General features: G+C 33.0%; 1 protein-coding gene across 7 annotated transcripts; it reads right to left on the bottom strand.

The window, feature by feature from the left end:
* Positions 1-11,287: 11,287 nt before the first annotated feature.
* Positions 11,288-21,954, bottom strand: LOC113740011 (protein MOS2-like). 7 transcript variants are annotated; one of them, XR_011813123.1, is made up of 4 exons: positions 21,591-21,954; positions 16,246-17,904; positions 11,775-11,982; positions 11,288-11,582 (listed from the first exon to the last, which is right to left on the bottom strand). XR_011813123.1 is itself a non-coding variant. In XM_072046143.1 (2 exons), the coding sequence occupies exon 2, from the start codon at positions 17,758-17,760 to the stop codon at positions 16,324-16,326; it is 1,437 nt and encodes a 478-aa protein (XP_071902244.1). In that variant the 5' UTR covers positions 17,761-17,904; positions 21,591-21,954; the 3' UTR covers positions 16,126-16,323. The 7 variants fall into 7 exon arrangements, 1 of the variants encoding a protein (XP_071902244.1); XR_011813122.1 differs by adding an exon at positions 16,023-16,119 and having other exon boundaries at positions 11,431-11,982; XR_011813124.1 differs by having other exon boundaries at positions 11,431-11,982; positions 16,246-17,761; positions 17,868-17,904.
* Between the last annotated feature and the right edge of the window lie 1,576 nt (positions 21,955-23,530).

The following is a 23,530-nucleotide window of genomic DNA, read 5'->3' as shown; positions in this document are numbered from 1 at the left end:
AAAAGTTGTTTGTTAAACCAAATTTTGTGACATGATCCTATTGTGATACTTGATAGTGGATTACAGCTCAGGATAATTGATGCTTTTAATGTTCTAGATTTAACTAAATACTTGCAGCCAGGAGCTTTATTTCCTGTTTATTTTCATTCATGATTTACTTTTGCTTGTGATGTTTAATGCAAAGAATGCTACCTTCCGTGGGTGATGCTACAAGTTGAAGTGAAAAGCAGTACTCTGCTTACAGGCCACAAGGGGTTTCGTTATGAATGTATGACGATTAGGCTATGGAAAACAGATTTTGGTTTTATCACAAAACAGATTTTGGTTTTATCTCAAAACAGATTTTGGTTTCGGTGCAGATTGTACTTTTCTATATATGCTTCTCCAATAAATAGTAGTATATTTCCAACTAATTATATCCAAACTACTTTTTACTAAGTGTGTTTGGATTGTCAAATTATGCTTCTCCATGTACTACTTCTCCTGCATGTAAATGAGTGCTATGAAAAGTTTAAATTATTTTCTTGTGAAATCATCAATCTTGCAATATTCATCTTCTAACTATTTTTTTTCTTTCATTTGGATTTTTCCAAGTAAAAAAAAAAAAACTTTATAAGCGTACGTTGATTGAAGAGGATGTGACACTTGTCTATACAAGTGTCAACTACAAAGAATTTAAAATTAGGGTGGGAAGTTTCAGACTTTTGAGAAAATTATGTCATAGGACCATTCATTAAATGACAATGCAACACAATTTGGGTAACGTTCATGAGATGCTTACGCCACAGACCTTGATATCTTAGTTCTAGATCCTCTCAATCTGATAATTGTGTGGAATCCTTGAAATAGTTTGAATCTCAGGACTGAGTCATAAAATTTATGTTAATCTAGCCTAAGATTAAGTTCACCCAGAATACAAAAAGAAAAATGATGTGGCAATTGCTGTATTTAAATAAAATTTGTTTTAATGAGATTTAAATGCTCCTTTATTTATTTTTATAATCTTATTTTAAATATGTTTAACAACCTCTTGACTTGTGCAAATAAGATTTTTGAAGAGATTAGATCTTGTTGATAGTTAATATTTCAACAAGATAAAATGTCTACATAAAAAAAAAAAGGAGAAAATCAAAACCATGGAAAATGTCACGCCAAAAATCAAAGCTTGATAGTAGCAAGAGTAGAAGATACAATTGACGATCGAATAAAATTTCCCACGAGCCAGGTGATGGTGGATCTAAATTGCAGTAAAACGAGTTAACAACAAGAAATTTATAAAGCCACAAACCACCGCCACATGTTATGGATTTTGATTCAATTATTGTGTTTGAGACTGAAGGGATTCTAAAGCTCAAATTAAGCAAACTCAAAAGTGTTATGAAAACTATAAAGCATTTACAAGTTTTGAATCAAAAAAAAAAAAAAGAATCAAAAAATTGATTGAATTACTTTGGGAAAAATTCATTTTTCGTCCTTGAACTTTGAGTTAGGGACGCATTTCGTCCCCAAATTTTTAGATGCATCACATTTAGTACATGAATTAATTATTTTTTAACACATTTAGTCCAGAAACAGTAAATTGCTTAATTTGGATGGAGAAAGTCACGTGTTTGGCATGTAATCGTTAAGTAAAAACAATTTCTCAGTCAAAATTAACGGCCACGTCAGTCTTCTCCATCCAAATTGAATGTTTTACCGTTTTTGGACTAAATGTGACTCAAAATAATTAATTCATCTACTAAATGTGATGTGTCTAAAAGTTTGAGAACGAAATGTATCCCTAACTCAATGTTTAAGGACGAAAAGTGAATTTTTCTTGAATTATTTTCTATGACTGTTAACATTAACGTTAAGGTTGATGTTGTTTGACAATAACGTGTTACCTTCACTTAATTGTACCAACATTTGTGTTTGTTATGTTATCCACATTGAGGGTATCAAATAAGGGGTTAATTTTTATACACCGTCAGTGTAAGGATTTTTTTTACACAAGTAGGTTTACATGAATATCTTATCATCATTATTCAAATTTAAAATTTACTTTTTGTCTATATGTCATAAATCTATACTTGTTAATATAAAAAATTTATACACTGACGGTGCGTATAACATTAATCCATCAAATAAACCTCTGTTTTCAAACTCGGACCGGACCGGCCGGTCGAACCGGTTGAACCGGGAACCGGCCAGGTAGCCGGTCCGAGTCACATTAGAAAACCGGAAATTTAAAACCCGGTCAAAGCCGGTCAAAAACCGGGTTTGACCGGGTTTGACCGGGAAAAAACCGGTTTTTCCGGTTCAACAGTATTTTTTTAAAAAAAAAATTCAAACTTTTTAATATTATGTTTTGACCCCCTAAATTGTTAAAACTTATTGATATACCTCAAATATTTGATACTTTATAAATATTGTCCTAAAATTTGATGTTATTTTTCAATTAAATTCATAATTTTAATTCTAAACTTGTTAATATTTATTAAATAATATAAATTGCTACTTGATTGTTCTAATTTCTTTGTATTTTCTTGTTAAATATATTTGAAACATCAAATATATATGAATATGCCTTTATTAATATCAATATATTATTAGATATTATATATATAACATTTTAATTTTAAAATAATTTTTATTTATGACGTCATCCGGTTCGACCCCTATCGACCCCCGGTCGAACCCATTGACCCCTGACCCCTGACCTCGGCCGAGTCGCTATCCGGTCCGGTTCTGAAAACATAGAAATAAACGCTAGATAAATAAACCACAGATGAGAAGTTGGCTTCCCTAATATGTAGCTGTCTTAAGAGGGAGGTTTGTCCTATTTTCCTAAACGTTGTAAGCATATGTAAATAAACCAGTGATTGTAGCAATGATTATAATTTATAAGGCTACAACTAAATAATTAATCCACAAAGGTGGAATTAGATTAAAACTCAATAAAGTTACAAATTCTCAACACTAAGATATTACAAATTCGGCAACTTTAAAAATTAACTCGTATAATAGACAAAACACACAAATAGTGAACTTTAAAAGCAAAATATTAATTTTTGGAACCTCGCCTTGGTTCTTAACATACCATTAATATGCAGACAATTTCTCTCCACTTGCTGGCATTCTGTCGTTTACATAGATGTATTTGCCATGCTTACCATTGTAATGCGATCTTGATTCATCATAAAATGACTAATCTTGTCATCAACAAAATGAATAAGGCCCAAAAAGGCCAAAGCCCAATAACTCTGGTCCATAAATTTTGTTTTCAAACCTAACGGCCCCCCACTCCTTCCTCATTTGGACAAATTGCAATAAAATTGCCACATTTCAGCCCAACTAACATAACGCTATTATTTCTTCATTTTTTTTTAACTTCTATTGTATTGTGGAATAGGTTTTTCTTACGGGTACTTATTAGACATTTGTTAATACATTTAAAATTCATCTAACTAATCATGTATATAGGGGTATAAACAAGTCGAATTAAATCGTACACCCTAATTTATTTGTCGAACCAATTTTGAACAAGTGTTTTTATCGATTTTGAATGTTATCGAATATAAAACGCTGTTCAATCTTGATTTAACTAGTTGACGAACCAAATTTGAATGTACTCTCACCAAGCCGAGCTCAATTCGAGTAGTAATTTGATTCATCTTTCAGCCTTACATGTATATACATGTATTATAATTATTACCCTCTCTTACATTTATATACTTTTTCTATTTAATTTTACCTATCCTCTCTTATATTTATTTAATTTTCCTAATTAATTATATATTTGTAAAACTATGACACCAGAAATATATCTTAACAAGTGTCCAATGGACACCTATTAGACAGACTCTTGTCGAATTTAGATGTAAAAATGCTTGTTAAACACATTTTCCAATCCACCTAAACATAGCCTTTATAATACTCTATCCAAACAAAGGCATTATTTTGTGACAAGACATTTTGACTAATTGGATAGATTTAAGTGTTAAAGAGAGTGCCTGTGCCACCATCAAAAGCGTAAGCAGCATATGTTGCTAGTTGCTGCAAAGGGGGGAAGTGATCCATGCAAATGCTGCTCTGAATTTGTAGGCAAGAATACTTGATGCCATGGAAATCTGAATGCTTCGTGTTAAATAGACATCTCAGAAGTAATCTAATGCTTATAATATATGAATTATATATATGTATATAATTATATATTAATTTTTTAAAATGATGGCGGGACGGGCTCTATTTTTAAACGGGAATCAGACGTGGGTTTTGTCCAAAACCCTCCAGGTTAGTAGAGAATTGGGGAACTCCAAATTTTTAAATATGATTCCAAAATCTCGATTTCGATAGTAGTAATTCAAATAAGTGAATAACAATTATGGGGTTTATTTCAATTTTTCATTTCGAAACCCTCTTGCCAAATGCCGCCTTAGAAACAGAGAAATGAAACCAATCTAATGCTTATACAAGTGAAAAGTCTACCCCTAAGCAACGGAAACTTAAATCGTTTACAAAAATAGCTAAAATTTAAAGGCCAATGGTCTACGGAAACAAAAGGGATGAAGTCAATACCTCTAATATAGTCGGTCTCAAATTAAATACCGTGTACAACAGAATAAAATTAATAGCACGGCTTCCTCTATCAATAATGTGACTGAAAGCACCAGTATCTCAACTGCAAGTTTAGAAACACCAACAGAACCTAATGTTATTTAAAAAGAATTAAAAAAAGAAACAAATAAAAAAAAAATCCTGAAAGCATGCAAACATTTCACATCTATTCAACTTTCTTAAAGAATATGCCACCAGATATACTTCTTTTCTTTTCATAAGCACCAACAAATGTACTAATCTCATACTTCTCCGTAATCTAGTTGACCATCTTTTTCTTAGCATTTTTGCAATGGGAAGTATAGATTTTGTACTTTCCAGCAGCTCATGTACAGTTACGTCTTAATAATAACTACGAATCACAACATATTTTTTTGCGATTTGATCTTTTGTTTAAAATCTAAATCACCCTTAGCAAGAGATCCCTGTCCTTCAATACTTTTTTATGCCCAAAAATCTGCAATCTTGATTGACTGGCATTGAAAATACCATCAATAATAATCTCCCAAAAACACAAAAAAAGAAGTTGCTATCAGTACTAAATTTATGATAGTCAAATAAACACGCTATAATACGCCCCCAGTAGGGAGCTCAGCTGGTGACCACATGCAGTAGTATCCCGTATGTCACCAGTTCGAATCTTGCTGTGTTAAATTCCTGTGCATTCTTGGGCGGGGTTCCGTATAAATATAATCCTATAAGTACAATAAAGCAAAAGTCAAACATCTATTAAACAGCAGTTGGCCCATAAAAAACTTGAACTCTCCACTTCTCAAGGTTCAATCAATCTTAACAACCTTAAAACAGGAAGGGACATTATTGCTCCTAAGATAGAATGGAACATTAGAGATGGGAAATTACTAAATACTTGGAGCAATAACCGGTTCTCATTGTCAACCTTAGATCCCAAATTCAAGAACCTCTACTACAAAATAAAGATCAGATTCTAGCTGATGATCTTTTCGAAGGAAAGGGAGGATGGAATCCGAGCAATCTATCTTTCTCATTACCACCACTGTTTTGAAACTCGGACCGGACCGGCCGGTCGAACCGGTCGAATCGGGAACCGGCCAGGTAGCCGGTCCGAGTCATATTAAAAAATCGAAAATTTAAAATCCGGTCAAAAATCGGGTTTGATCGGGAAAAAATCGGTTTTTCCGGTTCAACAGTAATTTTTTTTTAAAAAATTCAAACTTTTTAATATTATGTTTTGACCCCCTAAATTGTTAAAACTTATTGATATACCTCAAATATTTGATACTTTATAAATATTGTCCTAAAATTTGATGTTATTTTTCAATTAAATTCATAATTTTAATTCTAAACTTGTTAATATTTATTAAATAATATAAATTGCTACTTGATTGTTCTAATTTCTTTGTATTTTCTTGTTAAATATATTTGAAACATCAAATATATATGAATATACCTTTATTAAATAATTTTTATTTATGACGTCATCCGGTTCGACCCCTATCGACCCCCGGTCGAACCCATTGACCCCTGACCCCTGATCTTGGCCGAGTCACTATCCGGTCCGGTTCTGAAAACATAGATTACCACCTGAGATCACTAACAAAATCTTTGCGACTCCCACGTCCCACCACTCCCACTTTTTTAGATAGCCTTAAATGGAGCCCCACCTCATATGGTAGATTCTATATATATATATATATATATATATATATATATATATAAAAACCTGCCTATGATTTAGCTAGAATTCTTTCTGGCACTTATCCTTCTTCCCCAACCATAAACACTTTTAACTAGATTTGAAAAGTGAAAGCCCCTAACAAAATTAAGTACTTCATTTGTTTAGCTGTATATGATAGAGAAGCCACCTCCTTGACAAAAAAACCTTTTACCTGACAACAATTGTACTATTTGTAACAATTAGACTAAAAACCTAGATCATGTTTTGAGGAATTGTCCTCTAGCACAAACTTTACGGAATTCTTTAAAACCAACTTGGTCAAACAGAGCTCAACAATCTCTATTTCTAAGTTGGCTCAAGGAAAGCTGTTCTAATCAATGTTTTGAAACTCAGGACCATTCATTGAATCAGTGAAGTGATCGGATCGAGACTCAACCGATTGAACTGGTTCAACCCCGACTAAGGGTGTGTTTCATAAAACTGAAATCTGAAATTTGAAATTTGAATCTGTTAAATTATTAAATTATTAAATATTAAATCAGATACGTTTGAGTGTATATTACATTCAAAGATAAGTGAATAGTTTATCACTTATTTTTTGGATCAAGTTTTGCTTAAAAAATTCAGTGTCACTTAATTAATTCAAATGTTCAAGTTCTGATTATCAGACATGTTTAAACATATTAAGATCTGAATCCATTAAATTTAAGTATTGAATTGGGTTATCAAATAGGGCCAAAGACTTCCCATAGATATCACCTGATAAAAAGTTAAATATTTCCAAACATACATAAAATTTTAGCACTATAAATCCAAATAAATAAATTCATCTCAATTGTACCTTACAAGAGAAAAACCTTAAATCCTACACAAATCATTACCATATTTTGAAATTAAATAAAAGTCATTGGAACTTCTGAAATTAAACAAAATCCAATAAAACTACAAATGCAAAAACCACAACAAACACAAGAGCAACATTTAGTTATCCAAGTTACATGTCCAATTGTCTAAATATTAGAACTAATAAAGAACAATATATAAAAACTCATATAAGTCTAGAAAACGGTCAAAAAGTCCAAGCAAGTCTAATTTCTAAGGCTCTTCCCAGTTTTTCATCATTCTGGACAATAGAGTTTAACAAAAAAAAAGCCCTCTTGACAAGCTTTCATCATCATCCAAAAGCATAATATGAACCACTGACAAAAGTAGCATTGTCCAATGTCTTCGATGCCACAGGCATAGTAAGCAAATTTGGACATATTTTCTTGGTCAATTTAATCATGGAGCCATAACTTGTTAAGCAAATCATGGAGCCTTACAAGAATTTGGACATATTTTCTATCACATTCTTGACGAAATCGAGACATATTATTTCAGCAAGCAGCATTGTCCCTGGCTTTTGCAGCATTGGCTCTTAGTAACCCTTTCAGTAATCATCACAACATGTTTAAACTCTTAATTCCAGTTTTTGCCAACTAATGAATGCAAGCTTGTCTAACCTTATCCTGAGCATTGGTCTGCAAGCAGCCAAATATGTCAAGGTACCTAGTACATGAGCCTAATACTGTTTCAACTGCTCCCTTCCAGTATATGTGGACTTTAGAGTTACTTTGAGAAACTATAGTGAGGAAAGTTTTTGTCAAATAACAATCAACTAAAATATCAAATGACATCATAATGTTACCAAGACAATGACCGTTAGTAGATCCCCAAACCAGATGATCCAGTCAAAAATCTCCACACAGAGGTATCTTATGAAAGCTTTTTCTTAACAGCTCATGGTATCTTTCAATATATGATGTGATGTTATTTCCAAAAGTTTACTTCATTTATTTGGTTGGCAAACTAACCTGTGCTTTTGTTCTTATACAAGTGGAGATTTGCCTCTCTATTACTCTTGTTTTTCTTCTTGCAGCCACGATTTGCAAAGCAGGTAGATTTCCCTTCTGAACTAAATACATGTGTTGTCTTTAACGTGGCTTTCTACGTATATAACACAAATGCAGCCCATTATCCCTCCCCTCCCCTTCCCCCCCCCCCCCCCCCCCCCAACCAAAAACAGAAAAAAAAAATCCTCCCTCACTAATTTTATGAAGGATAAATCCTTCATGTTTTTATTTGGTTTCCATTTCATTGTACAAGAATAATTGACGTAAACAGATAGCTTGTAGATTATTATCCTCGCATCTCCATCATCATCATTCATCAAAGTGACTGACTAATAATTGGCCAAAAAAATTTTGGTTTTCCAATTATATAGTGATTATGCTGCTTATTGGTAAATATAATTAATTAATCGTGTCCAGCAGAACAGCTTACTTCATTTCAGAGCATTGTCCACTTTTCTCTTTTGGTTTGAGAGTCGGCAATTACCTCCTCTGTTGATATTGCCCTCTGAAAAAATTTACTACTAATTCTTTACATTTTGTAAGACCACATGTTTGTTACCCCAATCCTGTTTCATTGTTGAAACATAACTCTCTAGATTGACTCGATTAAAACTCATTGACCATGGTAGGACAAGTCACTATCTATGTGCATTCACAATGGCCGAGTTCATGACTTTCTTTAGTGTCATTGACCAATGTTGTATAGCTTTTGAGTGTGTGTTTGCCCGTTCCAAAATCCAATAATGTTGTAGAAAGTAGAAAGTTTCTAGGAAGTTTATCATATCGAATGAGATAGAGCCTTGACTATTTCCACAGAGAAGCTATAAATTTTGTTCGTCACCATGCTGGCTACTTTTTCTTTTCCTTCTAGACCATGCGAGTAATTGATGTATAGTTGGCTTTGAGAGGTTGTACTGTATGACTTAACGTTTTTTTCCACCTCTGGCCTCATGTTTTAATCTTATTCTAATTGGGGATGACAGGATCATTAATCAGATTACTTATTCCATTTGCACCTAGGAATAGAGAATTTATTCTTTTTTAGGAGTTCTAAGCATAAGTATAAATTTGGGTGAGGTAACTTTGATAGGGAAATATGATAGGGATCAAAGGACACATTAGGGTGAAAAGCAAACAAGGTACAACTGCAGGTTTGCATTTTTGTTCTATTGTTACTAATTTTCTTGCTCAAGCAAAACAGAATTATGTGAACAGAGTCTGCTAAGTTTTTTTGTTTTTTGTGGTTGAGTTTACATCAGCTTGGAAATTAAAACTGCATAAACTCATATAGACCTTGGACTTGGAGCTCTGGTAATTGTGTATTTGACCTTAGAAATTCGATAGGTATCTGAACCAAGAGGCCAAATAATTGGTTATATGCTATCATTCAGTTAATTGATATCCTCAAAATTGATTATTTTGTAACCTTTTCTTTGAATGACTTCTTTCTTGCTTTTGATTCCAGCTGATCACTTTTAACTAGTCTTCTTCCTGGTTAATGTTCTAACAAGCAATACCTAAGTTTGTCCTACCTCCTTTTTGTATAATTATTGAGCTTAGGAGTCTTTTGATGTGCATAACAGGTGAAGGAGAATATGAGGTAGAAGCAGATGTAGTTTCTAAAACTGCCAGTGACAATCAAGATTTAGTAGTCTAGGTTTGACCACAAGGGAGATAAATAGTGGCTAGCTCATGTAGGGTCAATTTCATGCTGATTTAGTTTTTACCGCCATACATTGTGAAAATTAGATGACATTTTGTTCTTCTCAATAAGGCTATTTAGTACTTCAAGGATCTGATTACTAATGTCGATTGAACTTAGAAGAGGTGATTGAGGAGATGAACAATGAACAGTGCCATAATCACTAATTAGTAATTTTAGTTTCAAATACTCGATAGTTATCAAGTACTTTTATAACATAATTTATGGCCGTGGTAGTGCTGATAGAACTCTCTATGATTTGATTTTGATTAAATAGGATCTAGGCACCCTCGCTCATTTTTTTTTTCCGAGCAACAATAACAATTGACTAGACCAAATGGGTGTTTTGACACCACTCTTAAATTTTTTTGATTATAGATGAGATTTGAACCCCCACTTGTAACATCTCTTTTATGGCCACTGAGACAAGCTCAGTGGCTTCCGAAGAAGACTGGTAGGATATAAAAGTACCAAGCTTGGTTACTGTTGCGATTCTCATTTGTTTGTGGGCCGGTGATTGTTATGATATTGATCAATTTGAGTGGCATTTCGTTAGGGATTGGATCAGCTATCTGGTAATTTAGAGGAACTTTCGTGACTTTTTTTATTAGGAGTTTGGACTGGTTACTTTGTAATTTTGTTGAACTCTGGTGGCATTTGTTTGCTGAATGGTCTTTGGGCAGATTTGCGGCATTGAATCCTTCGGTGGACACCAACCAAAATACAAGCAGTCTCCTTACTTTGCCTCCGCTTTCTCTCCTTCCTCCACCCCCAACTTCTCCACCGATTATATAAATATAATTTGTGCTTATTTGTAAATATAATTAATTAATCGTGTCTCGCAGAACAGCTTACTTCATGTCAGAGCATTGTCCACTTTTCTCTTTTGGTTTGGGCACAGGCAACAATGGAAGACTCGGTATCATGGAGATCCTAATCATATATGTGACTGGTCGCAATTTATTAGCTATTTCAGTTCATTATGGTACTTGGATCACCTTAATTCGGATTTTACTTTCTGCATTTTCATCTCAACCTTTTCGAATTATTTAGATCAATAATCCCTGCACTGTAATGATTTAATTTCTGCTGCCTTTGCATTTGTCAATTGAATTAAGCATGTAACCACGTTGGATATGGTTTCACCTCTAATTCCACCAACCTTCATGTTCGTTACCACTAATTTTTGTGCTTTGAAATGTCAGAAAGAAGGGGTAAATGCTGTTGCAGGGCTCCACGCCACTATTAATGGCTTAAAATTGAGTTACTTGTGAAGAAACTAGGACATGGCTAGGATTGGGCTAAATATGCGTGTACCTTCTCATGTGGAGACAATTGTATAAAATCATATTTATAAAAAAAGGGTAGAATTTACAGGTTTTTTTTTTTTTTTTGAGGGTGAATTTACAGGTTATTTCTTGATTGGTTGTGGCCACAGCGTATACTTTGTGTTTGATATATAGCTATTACACCTACATTTGAATGATAGTCCTCTCGATTAATCAATGCATGATGCATTTAAGTTCGTTTGCATAATCCTACATAAAATACCCCCAAAAATTAAACTGACATTCAATCTACTAATCCTTCTCATCACAGCTAATTTGCTCAGCATCTTTTATTGTCTTCAACACCCTTTCACTCATGCATAGCAGCCCAACTGCTACAACACTCCAAACATGCGTCTGGCTATCCTCATACATCGCGCCAAGGGGCACATTTTCACTTGCTAAAACTTTGTAGTCCATGCAAAAGGGGAAAAAAAAAAAAAGGGTAATCATTCCCAAACCATTAATAAGGATGTTCATTTCTTTCATCTTAAATGGCTGATTTAGCTTTGGCAATGTTATAACGTACAAGAATCTTACCCAATGCCTTTCACCAATAGATGGTCTACTAATTAAGCCTTAGTAAAGGACTAACTCACATGTTCGACTGATTTGGTGGTAGCTGTACAATGGAGACAGTGTGGGGGAATATCCCTGAATCACTGGAACCAATTTTCTCTTTCAGCTTGCTGAGTTTGAACTCCAAACTGGCTTGATTTGGTGCATTTTGATTGTTTTATAATGCTTGAGCTACCATTCTGTCCACTTTAAATCTCAAGCTCAACAGTCTTTTCCCCTGCCACTGGCCTAACAATTGTTAACACAAATTGCAGAGAATGTTAGACCAGTATGTATTCTTAATTGCAAAAGGATCACAATAATAAACCACCTTAGAAATTCAACGTGTTCTAGCATTTTTGGCCAGATACACTAGTATTACACATCTTGACAACATCGGTCACCAAAGTTATCTACCTTTTCAACAGAAAAAAAGGCACTACAACTACAATCTACAAGTACCTCGCCGAAGCAAATTCAGGTATATAACCACCCAAAACAAAATGACGCAAGGAGAAAAAACTTTTTAACATGCCAAAACTAACCATAAGTGAATTTAGGACCCATGAGAGAAGTGGATAGCCCCACTCATGAAAGGAGGTCTGAAATAAACTTCTTCAAGTGCAATTTCACCTTCAATCATTTTTAACAGCAGAAGAAACAAAAACATGCATCAGATTTCCTGCTACAATCCTACAGTCCGCTGCTAGTGGCTCGGAAGGAAATACTGTTGATTGACTTGTGCACCTTAACCATTCATGGGTAGAAAACCTTTAATATTAATTCAAGGCTTTGAAATACTTTAAAGATACTTCGAAAATCTAAACAAAAGACATCTGCAGACTACGTAAAACAGAATACTAGAACAACTTCCTTCTGCCCTGACTCACTCATTCCATAATGATTAGGCATGATAATTAGAATGTACAAGTTAAAAAAGTTACTGATCTGAAACTCCACAAGACCATCAATTTGGATCAAAAATAAATCTGGATTTGTTTAAAAGGTGAAGCATGTTACCATGTAATACATATTTTAAAGAGGTCCAATGATGACATAACCATTTGTAGCATCAGCTGTACGCTGGAGTTCCTCTTTCTCAAAGAAGAGAGAGAAGCTAAAATGCAGAAAGAACTAAGATCTCAAAAAAATAATGGACTACCAAGAAAAAGGCAGTACAGTTTAATTACTTATTGCTGGAAATAACAATAGAAGCTAAACATTTGCTGTTTCCTATGTTACATGGACTCACCTAAGGGCTCCCGCCAACAGACTAGTGCAAAATGAAGGAATGGACATGGGTATGACAAGGAAAGTGAAGATTCCAGATAACATGATCTGTATCTACCCGAGAGAGAGAGATAGAGAGGGGGGGGGGGTTTTGGGTTGGTTGCACAATAACCTGTTCAATATATCAGAGAGCCCCATTTTCAGGTTTAGGAAGCATTGAGAAGTTTGACGACTGATGCCAGAAGATTTTTCTTTTTTTTCCTTTTTCTTTTATCATTATTCTTTAATTGTAACATGAGGTAAAATTCCATTGAAAACACTAAAATCAAATGCTATTGGTTTCTCATCATATCCTTAAAATAAGCCCAAAACAATAAGCAAAAGGCAGCTGAAACCTGGTCAACATGATGCAGACCAAATTATCAAAACTCAAAAAGGCAATTCTGTTTTGGCTGGTCAATATTCTGTCAAAAGAGATAAATCTCAGCCTTCTAATATACCAAGCTAATTTTAGAAGGTATGCAACAACTGATCCTTAAGTCATTTTAAACTAAAAGTTTTGTCAGTCTAGTTTAAGGTCGCACACATTTCAGAAGCAAGAACGTAAGAGAAATTTAAATCAAATGATAAACAATTTAGATGGATCAATAAACCCGACTAAATGCCCAAAGATAATCAAATAATCAATTATTCGCCAAAGTGCTATCGTCACCTCTTATGCTCAGACGTTACCTTTCTATTTCAGGAACAAAAACTGTAGCATGTTCAGTTAAAAGGGACCATATGAATAAGTGTTGAACAATTGAATGTCAGCAGGGACAACTCCTGACAAGGTAAAATCTACACAATCCCTATTCACACTAAAATGGCTGGTCCAACAACAGCATCTCTTTCAAGTAGAACAGGTTAATTGGTGAAAGCAGCTTTTAAGTACCAAACTGATGCAGAATGAAGAGATATGAACAAAGATTCTCATAATTTCAGAAAATAACAGATTTTCAAGTTCTCTAGCCGCTTTCCATGATGTATTTCCATTTAGATGTGAAGTTTGATGTATAAGTCAAAGCAGTTTACGTTCCAATTTTCATGAGTTTTTTATACTTCAGCTCATGCTAAAATAAGCCATAGGGTGCATAGCAGAAGTCTTTTTTGACAGATTCAAAATTCAGAAATCCAGTCTTCTTGCTAGAAGCTCTGCAAGTCTTTGGAAATGGAGGCAAGTCTTTGGAAATGGAGGCCACCTGCAGTAGTAATCAAGTCCAAATTGGCTTCCTTTAGTTTTTGAGCTTTTAGCTTTCTTAGTTGTTGAGTTCTGGTCCTTTCTAAGATCTCCTCCCCCCAAGTCATGTTCCATACATGAATATAGGTTGTAATAGCTTTATGGCAGATTGCAATGAAATGAAGCAATTTTCAAAAAATGCTTCCCTTTCTATCTCTCTCGCTCTCTGACATAATGCATGAGTTCTCTGCTTTTTCATCTCCTTCCTCATCTTCCTATCTAATTTTTGTACCAACACTTAAGTCTATTTTCTGCACATAATAGACACCTAAAAGATCCAGTGTGCTCGCGTATAATCCACACCTAATTTCATTGCTGAAACCTAAAGATCCTGCGTCACAAATTCTGTTAACCCTCCCCTGACCCTAGCATTATAGCAAGGACTAGCATAATGAACAATAGAAACTTAAGCAGCTCATTGAGGATATTTTCTAGCCATGCTGCTTTCGTTGCCGCACTGTATCTTTAAACATTTGAAAGCTAAGATTACTATCTCCACTTGAATTTTTTTTGTCTCTTCGTCTAATACATATTTGTCACTATTCTCCATGCCCACACCCATGCACCTGCCAATCCCATCTCCCCCCCCCCACCCCCAAAAAGAAATTTTGGGTTCAAATCCATATTCCAGAATTTGGAGTGCTAAAGAGCAACAAGAATTAGCACCAAGAAACTACAAAACTTACAAATCTCTAAAAATTTTTCAGTCCCATCGAACCACATGACTGTTATATAATCAGTAAAAGGCAATAGTTATTAGAAAACTGCTATGCTAGCTTCAACTAGAAGAAGACAGCTGACTCATTATCATATCTTCCGAAATTTTAAGTTATTACCTAGCATATAAAGCACACTCCTTAAGGATTACAAGCAAAAATTCAGATACAAACAGGGCAAGGATCTTGCTCTTTACGGACAAATTGATGGAAACATTTCGACATAACATAAGGTGGAAGAAACAATTTGCCTATGCCATAGATAACCATCATAGTCTAGTTCACAAAAGTCAAACCAAATACAACAAGAATTACTGTCCTTTTCCCTTTAGCAAATCAGTTGGCTTCAGATGTAGTATCACAACCAAAAAAAAACATTACTAGCCTTACATAAATATTCCTCCTTTGGCACCTTAACTTGTAATTACATTCATAACGACCCTCATAAGAAAGTCTTGATCCCAAGAAATTTAGTGAACACCTTTTTGATGATTGTACAGAACCCCAACATTACCTAAATATGAACCAACAAGCAAGCATTTATTTCTTTAAAATGAAGTCACAAAGCATTATATCCATAGTACCATGTAGGCTACAGATCAGTGTAACTATTATCCCAAACTAAATTCATGGCCAAAGAAAATGTCTAAAGCAAAAATGCACCAGTTCCAATGAAAAAAAAAGTAAACAGCATAATGCATACAACAACAACTAACAAGCTGGTTTGTTGTTCCCATATGAAAGTCCACCAGTGAAAAAGCAGCCATCCACAAAACATTAACTCAAAATTTAAGCTATTGAAATCAATAAATAAATGAAGAGATCTTTCCCAACAATACCCTGCACCTTGCTGTTACCCTCATTCAAATGCAAATTGATAAACCCCAACTGAGATCTAAAGCAGCACCAAAGAAGATCAATAACTATAACAAATGGTAAATGATGAAGTTAGCTAAGTAGAACTCCACATGGTGAAGCAAACAGCTACCTAGAACTGCTATACCTATCTCTACGAGAGAGACACAGATTTCAGTTTCCAGACAAAAAAAAACTGAGTCCCAAACCTTACTCAAAACATTTTTATGCAAATACAATTCTTAATCTTCACTTGGAATAAATATTTGAAGCTTGCAATCCTAAAAGAACACACTCTCTGCTAACCTGTAATTAGTTTAAAATAATAAAGATCAGATTCGCATTAAAAATTACTCTAGTTGAAATTACATACAAATTCTCACTCACACTTAAAAACAAAGGAAACAGCAAAAGAATATTGGCAAAAAGTACCTTGAACTTTGAAACACAGTATGAACTTTGAAACACAGTATCAATCGAGAAATGCTGCATCTCATTACTAGGAATCAACTAATAACCTATGTAGCTTGGATCCCCAATATACTCTGCAATTTGCTCAAGGCGAACATTAAGCAATTCATGTGAATCAGCATCCCTAACCACACCTGTTTCCTTCTCTGTATCCCTTTCCACTAGACTTCCATAGACACCCTTATGTTTACCATACAAAACTAAAACCGGTCCTCCACGCCTTGGAAGTGCTGTCTCCAGTAGCTCCTGATCCACCTCTTGTATCAACTCCCTGTTCTCATCCATAGATATGTCACAAGTTGTTGGCCCAACCACATCCACAACCTCCCCTTTTTTCAGGTACAATCGTCCACCTTTTAAATTCTTGCTTATAATCCTCACTCTGATATGGTTAGTCAACCAGGATAACTTATCGCTACCCTTAATCTCCTCCCTTCCCCTTTTACTATCCTTCTTCCTATCTTTCATTTCTCTATCTCTACTATCCGTCCAACTGCTCGCCAAATCTTTATCCCTACCTTTACCAATTTTCTTATCACTAACATCGCTTTTCTCTCTAATCCTCAACTCCTTCAGCTTCCTCAAACACCTCTCCTCCTCAACTGATCCCAAATCAGCTAAATCACTAACATAAACACTTACATCCTCCTCACTCTTTAAAAGCCTCAAAATTGCAACTTCCCCACTGTGTTTCATCTCAAGTATCCTACCTTTCATCCCAACTTCCCTTCCACCCACAATCCTCACTTCTTTCCCCACATAAAAGTCCTTTTTTTCCCTTCCCTTCTCCTGACCATCTCTGTCACTTCCTTTCCTCATACTATTATTAGTCCCACAACCATTTTCACGATTGGCTTCAGCTGGTAATTCCAGTAATCCACCAGTAAACCCTAACCCTTCCTTACCAGTTCGTTTCTTTAACACCACTATATCCACATCCTTTTTCGCATTCTTTCCGATACCCTTGCCTTCAACCCAACCATACCCACCTAACAACGCCCGACCAAATCCCTCAACGGGCATATCCTCAAACTCCTCAAACCCAGCATCCTCCGGTAACCTCTTCAAATCCTCCCTCAATTTATGCAACACAGGGTCCCCGTTAGATGCCGAACCAGGAAATTCCTGTGGGTTCGCTCCAGCCCCATTACCCGAATTACGCAGATTAAGGCCGTAGGACATACTCTCAGAAGTATGGTCAGATGAGCTAGATTCAACAACTTCAAATTGGAGCATTGGTTGATCTTGAGCATCAGATTGGAGTGGAAGCTCGAGGTTCTTCATCTTCTTAGTCGGCCTCCATTCATTGGGCTTAGGAGGAATTACCCGATTTTCCTGGTTTTTGGCGGTTGGGGCCTTGGAGGAGTCGAATTCGGTAACGAATTCGACTGACTCTTTGGCATTGGTGTCGGCGGTAGAGGGTATCTTGAGGGTTGAATTTTGGGGCTTCGAGGAGAGGGAGAAAGAGAGTTTCATCCTAGCAAAGAATTGAAAGAAGATTTTAAACTAAAATCTCCAATCCCGCAAAAACCCCCAGGTGAAGGCTGCCAGAAAACCTGCAAATAAAGGCGAGGACTACCCACCGATGACTCTCCGATGCAATTGATGCAGTAATTTCACCTGCAATTATATAGGGCTTAAACAATTTAGGTATTTTCTTGGCTAACCAAGAGTGAGAGGAGGGAATAAAAAACTAAAAAAGAGAGAATTGGAGCAGTAGCAGCTTGGTGGATGTGCTTTCTCTTATACTAGTTCTTTGGGCCACGCGCTTCGCGCGAGCATGCCCAGGTCCTATTTTTAATAAAATCAAATAAAAACATGTAATACTAGCAACATATTGGTTATAAACTCTCTTTATCCATAATACATCGAGCTATTTGAAATCAAAATCACTAATTAGTAAGCACATGATCGGTTACTTCAAGAATCAGTAGTTCAAAGTTCAAGGTTCCAGTGCTAATCAAATTCTAGTAGTGATCAAGTTTCACCTGTTCTCTGCTGCCTCAAATTGCAATCCATCACAAAAAAAGTGTTGACCTTAGTTCAAATTGCAAAAAAGATTATTAGATTATTCAAGATACAGCCATTAACTTGCACAAATTTTGAATACAAATTTTGTGCTCAACTATCTCAAAAAAGGGAAAAAAATATCATCTTAATTGTGATTCAATCAACTGACAACCGTTAAACAGCATGTCAAACCAAAACCATGCAAATCCACAATTTTAAAACAAGAAACTCTAACTTGGGCACTTGAGATACAAAATGTTCAAGTCATTGGTTCGGTAGTTCCAATCTTTCCACGCATACTCTTTACTACGTCATTCTTTTCAATTGGCCAAAGAAGGTCTTTCAAGGCCATATTGACCAACCAACCAACATTAAAATGACACCTAAGACAACTAATGCAAGAAAAATAGCAGGAATTTCTTAATCTGTCAATAAGCTGCGTAAAATAGTTGCAGCATAAAATCTAGTACAATAATACACTTCATTGCAGAATCTCTATCAGTTCTAACAAAAGAACAACAAACAGAAAAAGCTAAACATCCACACATGCACAATGTTATGCGTTCCAAATGCAATAATAAACAAATCCAGAAAGAAGAACAAAACAGAATTAACGTATTCACCACCACCTTTTAATACTAATTTGCTATTAGTCTAAGTATTTGAAAATTCCAAATAAGTACAAGAAAAATCCTGTGAAATGTTAACATTGCAATTCAAGTTAGACTCTCATTTGTACGTCTTTAGGACAATATTAACAATAGCTTCCCCTCCATTGCATCTAATAGCATCCTTATCATGTCATATTTATTACATAAAGTAGATTTCCTAATGTCAAACTACAATTCCTGAAGAAGGAAAAAGTTTCAATTAGATAAGAATACAAGATAATTAAACTCAAAGAAAAAAGAACACAGAACACAAAATTTTCACTGTCAATTATGCCACGTTGCATATATCTCTAGCAAACATAGTATGCTAATCGAGAATATAATCTGTCATTGCGAATCAAAATCTATACATCTAAAAATCAAATATCCACATCTCTACATCAGTTGTTAAAAACAAATTAAAAAAAATACTCTCTAGGTTCTTCAAGTACACACCTACGAAAAAATATTTTTATTTCATGGACAGAATACATGGGTGCATCACATTTGCTCTCTTAATTAGTACTTTTCTCCTTCCAATTAATTAAGAATAAAAGTATAAAATGTGCATATGTAATTTTTATATCTAAAAGTGTGATGCCAAAATTTGACATTTTAAAACACATCCATTGCAATTTGAATAAAATCAATATATGTAAAATAGCTTCAATTAATGGAGAAATTAGAAAGTGATCTTTGCTAATTCATTCTAATCCACACACGTTACTCATAACACCCATTAAGCTTTTTAGACTACCTAGACTTCAACAAAGGAGACAGAGGCATTTGTTGAGATACTCTGTTAGATTTAAATAATTTGCCAAGATAAATTTTTAATGATGAAAATCTATACACCAAATAAGACATGCTTACAATAATGCACTAAAGTAAGTAAATAAATTTACAATAACAGGACACAAATTGAAATTGGCAAAATCGAAGAAATATGGATAAACCAAGGTAAACAGCCAGTTAGATGTTACTAACAAATGTAATAATTCCAAAATTGCTAATATGCATGCAAAGGAATCAAAAGACATTAATCCAATCCGTTAAATCCACGATTATTTTTTTCTCTTTCTTTTTTTGTTAATTTGGTTTGAAGAGAAAAAATATGCAAGGGAAAAAGAAATCATGCACAAGTGGGGAAATCCAATTATTCTAAATTCAAGAATTAGCTACTTGCGTGAAATTTCATGAGTGACTTGGGACAAAATTTGACTTCCTTTCCTGGAAAAAAAGAGAACGAGAAATTATACATTAACCCAACAACATGTTGAACGCTTTCCTGAAGTGGTCTGAATTTAACATCAAAGAATCCTTGGAACTAATTTCACTGCCATGGCATATTTCTAGAGTCTAAGGTTGCTCAGGCTCGAAAAAAAAAATCATAGGTAATTGTCTTAAAAAAAAAAAGCGCAGCATCCTTTCTTAGCTTTACATTGCATAAATTCAGGGCCAACAAATTGATATTGGTAGACCACCATTCATTTATTGAAGTTAGGAATAACACCTAGACCAACTGCAATAACCTTTCACTATGTCTAGAAAACCACCTATATTTTTCTTGTTACTTGGTTTTGGGTAGACAAGTTAGTTATAATGCCTTTGGAATACAAATGCCTTAATGTAATTAGTTTAGAATAGTTTGTCTCTCGATACCCTAATTAAACTCATTTAGTTATCCAGGCAACCTTATATAAACTTTCCACCTTAAATCTATCTCTTTGACGGCACTATCTTACTGCCTGCTTGCATTGGCGATGATCATTGTAGAATCCATAATCCAAATGCTAATTGAAACGACACTAAACATGGAAGATGTTGTACTTTTCTATCCCGTAAACATCAATGCTTAAGCAAAGCTTTAAATTGCTCAAATTATTTTACTAAATGTGGGAGCTGCTGTATTTTTCTATTCCCTAAACATCAATGCTCAAGGGGAAAAAAATGTTAGCATCCTTTCTTAGCTTTAAGTTGCTTAACATAGGAAGATGACCCATAATATCATAACAAATTATGAAAAACAAAAGAACAAGCAAATACTGGACCATAATCGAAGCATGCACTGATGAAATTACACTAGACCAATCCAAAACAAGCAATTTTCTGAAACAAAGAAAAACAAACACACAATGATTGTAGATGTTAAATGAGGACATAAAGCGAATACGTGGTGTGCACGTCAGATAAGTTTGAATGACCTACCAAAACATACAGCTCCTAATGAACAAATGAAAGACATCAGTAAAACAAACAAACCTTGTCAATGCGACCTTCAATTATGACCACCAAATTGATAAACTCAAAACCAATAAGTTAACAGAAATAGAGTGAAAAGTTCATCTTTCAAAACCACCAAAAGTTCACTGTGCTTTTCTGGTGAAGAAATTTAGCCATAACAATGGCGATGGCGGCGACAGATTAACTGAAAAACTGCACAATGTGCATAACTTGTTTATTACCACAAATCAAACTTGCAATTACTGATAATCAAATTTTGATATGATTTTACCAAACACAAAATCAATATGGACATTAATGGAATTTTCCATTCAATTCTTCAAAACATTTAGAAATTTTAAGAAAGTAATGGGAACCAAAAAAAAGAGTAGAGCAAAAATTTGAAGAAATTGAAAGACAAACCTCGACTTGAACACCCTCAAGTAGCAATAAAACATATGGGAAGATAGGACAAAAACTATATTCTTGTGGTCTAAGTGGTGGGTGTTTACCGATGGCGAACGAAAGTTCTCAGATGGAGGGAGACAGCGGGATGAAGGGAGCAATAGGTACCATTGGACCAGAGATTCTTGGAGAAGAAATTCAACTAAGCCAATTCTTTTAACCTAATCGGTAAGGTCCCAAGTTATTTTGTATGTGCGTGTGCGTGTGCGTGTGCGTGTTTTTTTCTTTTTTGTGAAAGGCAAAATTTGTGAGTTAATTGGTAAGGAAGAGGAGATTCAGAATAGGGAAGTGAAGAAGAAGCTGAACTATGGTCAATATTTTTTTTTTTCTTCCAAACGATAACAGATAACTATGGTCAACATTGAAACAGTGGCTCCGTTTGGACAAATATATATGAAAAATTTTTACTGGAAATTTTTTTGGATTATTTTTAGAGGTATTTTTAAAACATATTTTTGGATATTTTTATAATTTATAATTTTTATTTTTATATACATTTATGCATTTATAATACATTTATAATAATTTATAAATAAATATATTTATATATTCACTAAAAAATATATAAATGTATTATAAATGTATTATATTATATATAATACATAATATAAATATATTTATAAATATATAAGTGTATATTATTATAAATGTATAAATTATAAATGAATATTATATAAATGTATAAATTACAATTTATAATTTTTATATTTTTATATAAATATACATTTATGCATTTATAATACATTTATAAATATTTATAAATAAATATATTTACATATTTATATAAAATATATAATTGTATTATAAATTTATTATATTAAATATAATACATAATATAAATATATTTATAAATGTATAAGTGTATATTATTGTAAATGTATAAATTATAAATGAATATTATATAAATGTATAAATTATAAATTATAAATTATAATTTATATATTTTTATATAAATATACATTTATGCATTTATAATACACTTATAAATATTTATAAATAAATATATTTTTGTATTTATATAAAAATATATAAATGTATTATATTATATATAATACATAATATAAATATATTTATAAACGTATAAGTCTATATTATTATAAATGTATAAATTACAAATGAATATTATATAAATGTATAAATTATAATTTTATTAATATATATTAATATTAAGTATAAATGTATTAACATAATTAATATAAATGTACAAATGTATTAATATTATGTATAAATGTATAAATTACAAATGAATATTATATAAATGTATAAATTATAATTTTATTAATATATATTAATATTAAGTATAAATGTATTAACATAATTAATATAAATGTACAAATGTATTAATATTATGTATAAATATAAAATTAATATTATGTATATTAATATAAATGTATAAATATATTATAAATGTATTATATTATATATAATACATAATATAAATGTATATTATAAATATAAATTAATATATATATTATGTATAAATGTACATTTATGTAAATGTATAATATATATAATATATAATATATGTTATATTATATATAATTTATATAATATATAATATTCATATAAATATAAATATATAAAAATATTTATAATATGTATAAATAAATATATAAATAATATACATTAATATTAATTATAAATATTATAATATTATAAATATGGTGTTTATATAATATTTCAATTTGTAATATTTATTGTATATTTCATTATATAAATATTCATATAATATATAATATATAATTTTCAATTTGTATAATATATGAAAAGCTTTCCACAAAGGATTTTGAAAATCTTTAATTTGTTCTACTACTGAAATCCATTTGGAATAAATTCCAGGTGTTTTACCCCGAACTACTGCATAATATGAAAAACAAATACCAAAACTTACCTAGGTA

Source organism: Coffea arabica, chromosome 4c (assembly GCF_036785885.1).
Source record: "Coffea arabica cultivar ET-39 chromosome 4c, Coffea Arabica ET-39 HiFi, whole genome shotgun sequence".
NCBI classification, from domain to species: Eukaryota; Viridiplantae; Streptophyta; class Magnoliopsida; order Gentianales; family Rubiaceae; genus Coffea; species Coffea arabica.
Note: the sequence above shows the minus strand (reverse complement) of the source record. Positions and strands in the feature narration are given on the sequence as shown.